The following is a 9,581-nucleotide window of genomic DNA, read 5'->3' as shown; positions in this document are numbered from 1 at the left end:
CCCCCCCCATGGAGAGAAAGTCAGTGAGTAAGTAGGTGGGAAGTTGTTAGAACACACCAAGGCCCCAAGGAACCAGGACTTTACATTTAATATTGTTAGTGTGATTTGGGGGTCCTGCCCACCCAGCAAAGGACTCACCTGAGATGAAAGATGTGGGAGCAGGGTAGGGCCTGCAGCCGGCTGTTCTTCTCCCCAATGGACTCACCACAGAGGCCGCAGTAGAGCTCGGTCTCCTCCACACACTCGTGGAACCTCACTACATGCGTGCGCAGCTCACGCTGCAGCCCTTTGCTGCGGTAGATGCCCTCACTCAGGCAATGCAGCTTGAGCTGGCTCAGCTAAGGCAGTGGGGATAGATCCCATGAGGGGCTAGACTAAGGGCGGGGCTAAGAAGGTGCCTTTCCCACCACACCCTTGCCTTGCGGGGACCTGGGAGAAATATCCTGCCCATCCTAGCCTTGGATTCCCTTTGAACAGAGAGTGGGTAAGACCAGAAATGAGAAACATGGGACCCCATGTTTTTGTTTTGAGATAGGGTCTCATATATACAGCCCAGGCTGGCTTCAAACTCACTATATAGTTGTGGGTGGCCTAGAACTCCTGATCCTTCTGCTTCTACCTCCCAAATGCTGAAACAAGTGTGCCCCACCGTACCATGTTTCTGAAGGACTTTATTGACCAAATCTGCTGCTATGTTTCCTCTACAATAACTAATGTATTCTCCTATTTTTATTGAATATACATTTCTGATCAGCCTGATACCTGGATAAACATGAGTGGTTGTGGTCCAGCCCAAAGCAATAGACATCTTCAACATCTTAGGTGGGCTGTGCCCCAGAGCCTACAGAGATGTACATTTTCTAGAAGACTTTGGGAGATACAAATCTTTCTCCAAGACTTTAAGATCTGGACACAAGTGAGACATCTGAAAAAGCTACATATACCATGGGTATGTAGCTGGTAGTCGGGGACCTTGGGCCTCATCTATAGCATTAGCATTTATGAGGATACCCAGTTCTTGAAGACTAGAGGACATTGTTAGGGTTGTTATTTTGGTTTTGTTTTTAAGATTAAAAAAATGTCTACAAATGTTTTTGCTTGCATACATGTATTTGTACATATATGAGCATGTCTAATACACATGAAGAAGACATCTACCCTGTGGAACTGAGAGGCCACTCGGAACTCAGTGACTCCCTAAGGTGTGAAATGCCTGCCCGGCTCTCTGGAAGGTTGAGATCAAAGATGTTGGAGTGGCTGCAAGCACCTTCCAGAGAGTCGGAAGGGCTCAGAGCCTAAGCGGGGTCTCATGTAACCCAAGCTGGCTTCCAGCTCACTGTGTAGTCAAGGATAACCTTGAACTCCTGTCCCTTCCACCCAAGTGGTGGGATTACAGGTGTGTGCCAGCATACCCAGTTTTCCCCCTTTAGCTCTTGACCCCAGACCCAGGAGACGTAATCATGTCTGACCTTATTTCCGACCTCTTCAGACAGGTCCTGGGCTTTCTCGATGGCGTCCAAAGCCTGGAAGGTGAGCAGAAGCCAGAGTTGTGGGCAATCTTTTTTTTTTTTTTTGCCTTGTCTCATAGCCAAAACAAACTGGCCTGGGGTGATGGGGCGTGGGGGCCCTGTGGGAAGGCAGCAGAAGAGACAGAGCAAGTTACATCCTGCCTTAGTTTATGCTGACAGAATGGACAGAACGTGACTGCCTCATGGAATGCTACGGGAGAAAAAGCGAATTCAAGAATATATGGCTTAAATGCTAGCTCTGGCCCTTTATAAGCTGTGGGTCCCTGGGCGAGTCATGGACCTTCTTTGAGTGTGGAGAATTGTGAATGTTTGGGTCTCATGGCAACAGGGTGAGGCAGATGTTAAATAAAGGGGACAAGCCCAACACTACACCCTCAGTACTGGCTGAATAGCCCCAAATTGAGAGCATCTGAGAGAGCTTTAGGCACAGGAAAGGGCCTGGCCTCACCTTGTCCAGCACCTTCCTGGCCATCCAGCACTTGGCCACACCCAGCAGCACATGCACCTGTCCCAGGCGGTTTCCGATCTCGGTCATGATGCTCATAGCAGAATCGTACCTAGGGAAGGCTGTCTGCAGAGCCAAGCAGGATTGGATTTGGGGTGCTCCAGGCCCAAGGTCCCCCCACCTCATCCTGGTGATCTCACCTCCAGGTCCCCACGGCTCCGATGGATGTCAGCAAAGCAGAGCAGACAGAGTGCCTGCAGCGGGCGGTCACCATGCTGCAGGGCAATCTTCATAGACTCCTGCAAGGGAGGCAAGCTCATGGGACCCTACTATGGGGTGCCCTATACCCAGCAGTCCCTTAGAAGGGACAGCTAGGATCACCACATCCTCTTGTGGTCGCCGAGGCCTCGTGCACTGAACCACTAAGATTGCGGTACCATCTGATGGAGGGAAACCAAGGCCCAGATCAGAGAGAAGCACCTTCCTCAGGATCACAGGAAGAAGCAATGTGATTTGAACCTGAGAGGGGAAACCTCAAGACCTGCTCTCTTTTATCTTTTTATCTTTTCGTGAAGGGAGGGGGAGAGAGGGAAGGAGAGAAATAGGAACAGTTTATTAAGGGAAAGGCTCTACTGAGAATGGCATGGGCTAGAGACATGGAACAGCTCTGAGACTCAAGAGCTCCCCCAAGCCATTTATTCTATTTATTTATTTATTTATTTATTTATTTATTTATTTATGGCCCAAGAGCTCCCAATGAAGTCCAGGCTAGTCTTAAACTAAGTGATCATAGGCTTGGCTCCTGAGTGCTAGGGTTACAGACAGGTAAGCCCGTATGTCTCTGTTTTACTAATTTTTTTTTTTTGTTGTTGTTGTTGTTTTAAAAGACACTCTCCTATAGCCCAGCTAGGCCTTGAACTATGTACCCGGAGATGGCCTTGAATGTCTGATTCTGACTCCACCTTCTAAGTGCTAGGATTATAGGCATGCATTCCTAAACCGGGTTTTATGTAGGACGAAGGGTTGAACCCAGGGCTTTGGCACATCAGGCAAGCACTCCATCAACTGAACTACATCTCCAGCCCTTAGGTTTTACTTTTAAAAGTGGCTCACAGAGGCTCCTGGGGACAGGGATGCTCCTGGCCCTGGGGACAGACAGGAAGGAAATGAGGCCTGCTGCAGAGTTTATGATACACTCTTCCGGTGCTTACTGGCCTTTGAGGAACTTCATGGGTTGTTCTAGAAAATCGGGGGCCCTGTGACCTGGCCTGAGATTCTCTCCCACCCCCACCGCCTGCATGCTTCCCAGCTGTCCCACCTCACAGCACTCCATGGCACTGCCCAGGTGGCCCAGCAGGCGGTAGGCAACAGCCATGTGGTACTGGCTCATGGCCCGGTATTTGAGGCTCCAGCCTTTGCCATAGTCGTTGACAAGCTCTGCAGCCTTGCAGGGAAAGAACAGGGCTTTCTCATAGTCCTGCAGGGAACACAGAACAGAAGGGGGGTACACACTGAGTGGTAGGAACTGACCCAAACCCAGGGCTCCAGGCCTGGGATCTGTGACAACCAGGGAGCCCCAGTGTTTGTTCGTTCGTGTGTTTTTTTTCTTTGTTTGTATTCTTTATGTTGCTCAGAGTAGCTGTAAACTTGTAGTCCTCCTGCCTTTGCCTCCTGAGTACTGAGGTCACAGATGTGCACCACAGGGGTCATCAGCCTAGTCATTCATTTCGACTTCCAGCAGTAAGCATGATCCAGGGAGAAGGAGGAACCAGAGCACAGGTATGGCTTCTTGAGACTGCTGTTGTATGCCAGAGCCAAGCATGGTTCTTAGACTTAGCTGATGCATAGTAAATATCTGTTCATTAAATGAAAAGGCAAAGTCACAGCTGGCTTCTCCTCTCATGCAGTCCTAGATGGCTTCTTGGCTTCAGCACCAGACAGGACTCCTGAGGGCTCAAAGACAGTGTTCCACCCATCAGCACCAAAGAACATCAGATCATCGGGGTTATGAGGCCAGGAAATCTTCCTTGAATGCTTCCCTCTCAAACCCGCCAATGCCTTCCTTCTACTCATGAGGAAAGCAGGGGCTCAGGAGTGCCCTTGTCCATTACGAGTTCCATCGTCTACCGACATCATGGTTCCCTTTCTGTGCTCCGTCCATACCACCGGAACCAACCCCCACACCCTGCACAAACTGCATCGTGAAGATCTTTCTGCCTAATCATCTACTACATACAGACAAGTCCTAGCATTTCTTACCTCATTTAAAATCTGACAGCAAAGCCAAGTGTGACATGCTCATCTGGAATCCCAGCACCCAGAAAGTGGAGGCAGGAGAAGCAGGAGTTCAATGCCAGCCTCGGCTATCTATGGAATTTGAGGCCAGTCTGGATCCATGAGTGCTTGTCTTTAACTCACCCACCCACCTACTCAAAAAAAACAAACGAATGGACCAAAATTTTTCATCTTCAAGAAAGAAGGACTGGCTGGGCGGTGGTGGTGCACACCTTTAATCCCAGCACTTGGAAGGCAGAGGCAGGCAGATTTCTGAGTTCGAGGCCAGCTTGGACTACAGAGTGAGTTCCAGGACAGCCAGGGCTACACAGAGAAACCCTGTCTTGAAAAAACAAAAACAAAAACAACAACAACAAAAAAAGAAGGACTGACTTTACAGTCAGGGAAAGGAACTCCTAAACACTAGGTCTGGGTTAGAAATAGCTCTACTGTATAAATTCCAGTTGTTCTGATATCTGAAAAGATTTAGTAGCACACCCAGCCTGGTCTACAGAGTGAGTTCTAGGACAGCCAGGGCAACACAGAGAAACCTTGTCTTGAAAAAAAAAAAACCATAAATGAACAAACAAATAAATGGGAAAAGCAGGACACAGATATGTAACAGCATCCCTACCCAAGAGGTGTGAGCTCATCTTACCACAACCACGGGAGGTAAATGAGGGGCCTCAGGGCGCCTCAGGGCAACACAAAATCAAGGTGAAGAAATGAGATGGGACATTCTACAAAGCAGGTAACCTGGTTTCTTTAATGTGTCATGGAAAATAAAAGGGAGAGCCAGAATGTTCTATTCAAAGCCATAAAAGACACAAGAGGCTCTGGTTGTATTCTGCTTTCAACAAGCCGAGGGTAAGGGAAGTATTTTGGGATAAGCAGAGAAATGTAAATATAGATGGCATTCAGAGAATATTTAGCTGCTATTCTGAGATTATGATAATGTTGGTGTGTATGAGAATAGTTATTGTAGTTATGTAAGAACGGGTCACTGGAAAACAAATATCCTTTTCAGATTTTAGAGACGCGTACAGAACTACTTCAGGGTCAAAAATGAGATGCTGGGCTGGAGAGATGGCTCAGTGGTTTAGAACACTTGTTGCTTTTGCAGAGGACCTGGATTAGATTCCCAGCATCCACAGCTGTAATTCCAGTCCCAAGGAATCTGATGTCCATTTCTGACCTCTTGGGGCACAGACACATATGCAGTGCAATTACATGCAAGCAAACACTCTTACATGGAAAATAAAATAAGTCTAAGAAATACAATAAAAATCAAGGAAAAATATCAAGGTGTCAACAATTTTCTCCCTCTCTCCCTTCCTCCCTCCCTCTTTCCCTCCCTTCCTTTTAAGACAGAGCTCATGTAGCTCAGGCTGGCTTTGAACTCATTGTCAGTAAACAATGACTTTCAACTTCTGATCCTCTGTGCTTTCCCAGAGCTGGGATCACAGGCCTGGACTACTGCACTAAGTTATTCAGTGCTGGGAACTTTGTGAACATTAGGTAAGCACTGCACTGACCATGCTACACTCTCAGCCTGATGTCAATACTACAATACAACAGATATAATACAACAGTTTCTAATATAACAGTTTAGGGGGACAAAGTATTTACCATGTGCCAGCACCTAAAATTCTCCCAAAGCAGGGGCTGGAGAGATGGCTCAGCTGTTAAGAGCAATGATTGCTCTTCCAGAGGTCCTGAGTTCAATTCCCAGCAACTACATGGCAGCTAACCACCATCTGTAATGAGATCTGATGCTCTCTCTTCTGATGTTTTTGAAGACAGCTACGGTGTAAATAAATAAAATAAATGAATCTTTAAAAAAAAATTTCTCACTTGGGAGGCAGAGGCAGGTGGATTTCTGAGTTCGAGGCCAGCCTGGTCTACAGAGTGAGCTCCAGGACAGCCAGGGCTATACAGAGAAACCCTGTCTCAAAAAACCAAAAAAAAAAAAAAAAAAAAAAAAAAAAAAAAAAAAAAAAAAAAAAAAAAAAAAAAAAAATTTCTCCCAAAGCTTGAGGCTAGAGAGATGATGGCTCAGCAGGTAAGGGCCCTGGCTGCTCTTCCAGTGGCCCTGGTTTTGATTTCCAGCATCCAAGTGGCAGCTCACAACCATCTGTACTTCTAGTGCCACCATCTGGTGTCCACAAGCAATGCACACATGTGATACTCAGACATGCATGTAGGTAAAACACCCATACACATAAAGATGTGCAAGCATTTACATCTAAGTGTTGCAAAGGCTACATGAGACCCACTGAAATCCTGGTAATTGGAAGCTTTTGGTCACTGACCCTACCAGTAAGTTCACACCTCACCCTTCTGTGTGGCTTCTCACCTCCTCATATACCTCAGCTTGGTGGCCTCCCTCTCTTTGGGCAGTGTTTTGCCTGACACTTATTCCTGGGATCTCTACCTGGTTCACCCCTCTCCTTCTCCACCACTCACTGAGGCCTTCTGGCCACTCTCTTAAAAATGGTGCCCCATCCCTCATCCTGGTATTGCCCACTTTTCTTCACACGATGAACAACCAACTTCCTGATTGTGTTAACTGTTCTTCTCATCCAGATAGTACAGAGCTTCCTAAGAGACCCTGCCATTGTCTTTGTTGTTACAAACACAGGGTCCAACAACAGTTCATGAGATGTAGTTGATCCTCAGTTAAAAACATTTTTTTTCTTTTGTTGGTTTGTTTTGGTTTTCTTTTGCTTTTGGTTTTGTTTTTTGAGACAGGGTGTCTTTGTGTGTGTAGCCCTGGCTGTTCTAGAACTCACTCTGTAGACCAGGCTGGCCTCACAGATAGATCACAGATCACATAGATCTGCCTGCCTCTGCTTCCCGAGTGCTACCCAGCTCAGTAAATATTTTTTGAAGTATTTATTTGATATTAAGTGTATGGCGTGTGGCTTGGGTGTATGTATGTGTGCCATGTGCATGCAGCAGCCTGCAGAAGTCAGGAGAGGCATGGGATCCCTGGAAACTGGAGCTAGGGCAGTTGTGAGCTACCGATGTCAGTGCTGGGAACCAAGCTTGGGTCCTCTGCAAGTGCTCTTAACCAATGACCCATCTCTCCAACCCTCATCCCTGCCAATAAATATTAAACTAATGAATCTTTACCTCCCTGCTGAGTCCTGTTCTTCTTCATTTATACACAGATATCTTAAAGTCCAGAGAAATTGGTGACTTGCCCAAGACTAGACAGAAAAACAGCTTGTTTCTACACAGGGGCTTCCATGTCTTCTAGTTCATCTGAAAGATGGAGGTGTAATTCATGGCTCTACCTTCCCCAGAGTTTCTCACTCACTGAACCCATATCTAAAAGGAGGGCTGAGGGCAGTGCTCAGCAAAGTATATGGTTCCTAAGAGGCTCTTAGAGCTTTCTTGTGCTGGACCTGAAGGAAGCAGGTACAGCCTCTACAAATTCCACCAGTGAGTTCACGGACGCCAGAGTTTGTGTGCTGCAGAAATGCCTCATGATCAACCTCATCACTGGTGCCAAGAACCCTGCATCCATCCAGATGAATGAGGCAGGTTCAATGCCCAGTTTAAAACCCACACCACCTGTGGGGCCATTTGCAGGATGGGTGAGTCAGATAATTCTGTTCTCCGATTGGCTAAGGTTGATGGCATTGTCTCAAAAGAACTTTTGGCCAGAGAAAATCAGAGAATATTTATCATAAATAAACAGTATGAACTCCCTGCCACATACAAGAGGCTCGGGGAGCCTCAAATCCCCCCATTATCCTCCCCCTACTCCCCACAAAGGGACCAGGCCCACCTTGACCTGGGCGTAGAAACTGCCCAGGCTGCAGCAGACGCGGCACTCCAGCATGGTGTCGTCATTGTTGTGGGCATAGCGCAGGGCCTTCTCAAAGCTCTCTAGGGCCTTCTGGAAGAGGCTGAGGCCCAGGAAAGCATTGCCCATGCTCAGGCTGACCTGACCCCCAAGCTGGGCACCAGCCCTGGTGCCAGGCAGGCCGAGGCAGGTCTTGCAGTAGGAGATGGTTTTGTGGAACTCACATAGCTTCTCATTGCTGCGCGCCAGGTTGAGGTAGCTTTCGAGCAGGAAGTCAGCATCCTCCAGCTCCCGAGCGGTATCAATCTGGACCACAGCAAACTGACCCCAGGGTAACAGGAAGACAGCACTCAGCCAAGGCTCACCCTGCACCTCCAGGCTGCCACAGCCAGCCCGAGAGAACGGCAGACCACCAAAGCTCAGACTCAAGTGTTCCCACTACCTGAGATCCATCCTCCCAGGCTCCACTCATAGCCTAGAAGCTTTAACCAAAGCTCAGGGTAGACACTACACTTTCACTCCCAGCCTCAGATCTGGAGTCTACCCCTGACCAGCCTGACTCTCAAATTTGGAGCCTGTTCCTCCAGGCAGCAAGCAGCAAACTAAAATCCAGGCTTGGAGTTCTGGGCTTAAGATCCCTGGACTCCGGCTCCTGATGCCTGTGAACCCCAATCTCTTTGACGCTGAAGTTGAAGGCCACAGGCCTGACTCTGAAGATAGCCAGCCAACTAAGACTCAGGACCTTCCATGCATATTCAAAACTTCAGACCAGATACTAGCCTGCGAGACACAGAGGGTTCTCAGGAAGATATAAGGGCTTCTAGGAGTTGGAAGCCACCCAGCCCAGATTCCAACCCTCTCACTGCGCCTGCGCCCTCCCCTAGCACCCTGGAAGGGTAATGTGTATGTACCTTTAGCATCTCTTTGTAGCGGCCCATCTCCGAGTGAGCTGTTACCAAGCAGCCTAGCACCCGGAAGCGGCCCACGAGGTCAGAGCCCTTCTCCAGCACCTTCATCCACACTTGCAGTGCCTTCTCTGTCTGGTTGGACTGGTACAGCTGCAGTCCTTTTTCGATCTGTTGCTTTGTCTGGTCCTGCCCCATCCTCCCACAGCCTGGCCACTCGGAAAGACCGTGGCTGGCTAGGTGTCCTTAGACCCTCATGGTGTTGGACCCACAGCGCGGGCCTGATCTCTGGGGGGAGGGGGGGGGGAAGCAACAGCAGGCAAAAGCTAAGCAGGGCCTGGATGGACAACGGGCGCCACCCTGGGAACAAGGCTGGTTCAGCCCCTGTCTGCAGCTGTCCCTGCCAGTTGGGGCCACGTGGCTTCTGAGGAATTTCAGCAGCAAGGTCACGAGGGTTTCTGCGGCACCCACTCAAAGCTGAAAGGTGGCTGTCCCAGGGATACATGGATACGGACATTGCGCCTCCTGAGAACCTACTTGGTGCCCCTTTGACACTTCTGACACTGGCCTTGATGCCCCTCGCAGGTTAAGCTCTTCAGAAGTCTTGCCAAAGG

At 48.7% G+C, this 9,581-nt stretch overlaps 1 protein-coding gene across 1 annotated transcript in view; it reads right to left on the bottom strand.

Moving 5' to 3' along the window:
* Positions 1 to 9,379, bottom strand: part of Rapsn (receptor associated protein of the synapse) — a 10,026-nt gene extending 647 nt beyond the window's left edge. Inside the window, exons 1-7 of the mRNA XM_031370940.1 lie at positions 8,974 to 9,379; positions 8,045 to 8,383; positions 3,293 to 3,451; positions 2,175 to 2,273; positions 1,978 to 2,100; positions 1,470 to 1,523; positions 139 to 338 (exon numbers count right to left, since the gene is read on the bottom strand). Coding sequence (XP_031226800.1) covers positions 139 to 338; positions 1,470 to 1,523; positions 1,978 to 2,100; positions 2,175 to 2,273; positions 3,293 to 3,451; positions 8,045 to 8,383; positions 8,974 to 9,165 — 1,166 coding nt within the window. The 5' untranslated portion in view covers positions 9,166 to 9,379. The remainder of the gene's footprint in view (positions 1 to 138; positions 339 to 1,469; positions 1,524 to 1,977; positions 2,101 to 2,174; positions 2,274 to 3,292; positions 3,452 to 8,044; positions 8,384 to 8,973) is intronic.
* Between the last annotated feature and the right edge of the window lie 202 nt (positions 9,380 to 9,581).

This window comes from Mastomys coucha, unplaced genomic scaffold (assembly GCF_008632895.1).
Source record: "Mastomys coucha isolate ucsf_1 unplaced genomic scaffold, UCSF_Mcou_1 pScaffold15, whole genome shotgun sequence".
In the NCBI taxonomy this organism is placed as follows: Eukaryota; Metazoa; Chordata; class Mammalia; order Rodentia; family Muridae; genus Mastomys; species Mastomys coucha.
The sequence above is the reverse complement of the archived record's forward strand: the minus strand, read 5'-3'. Positions and strand labels throughout refer to the sequence as shown.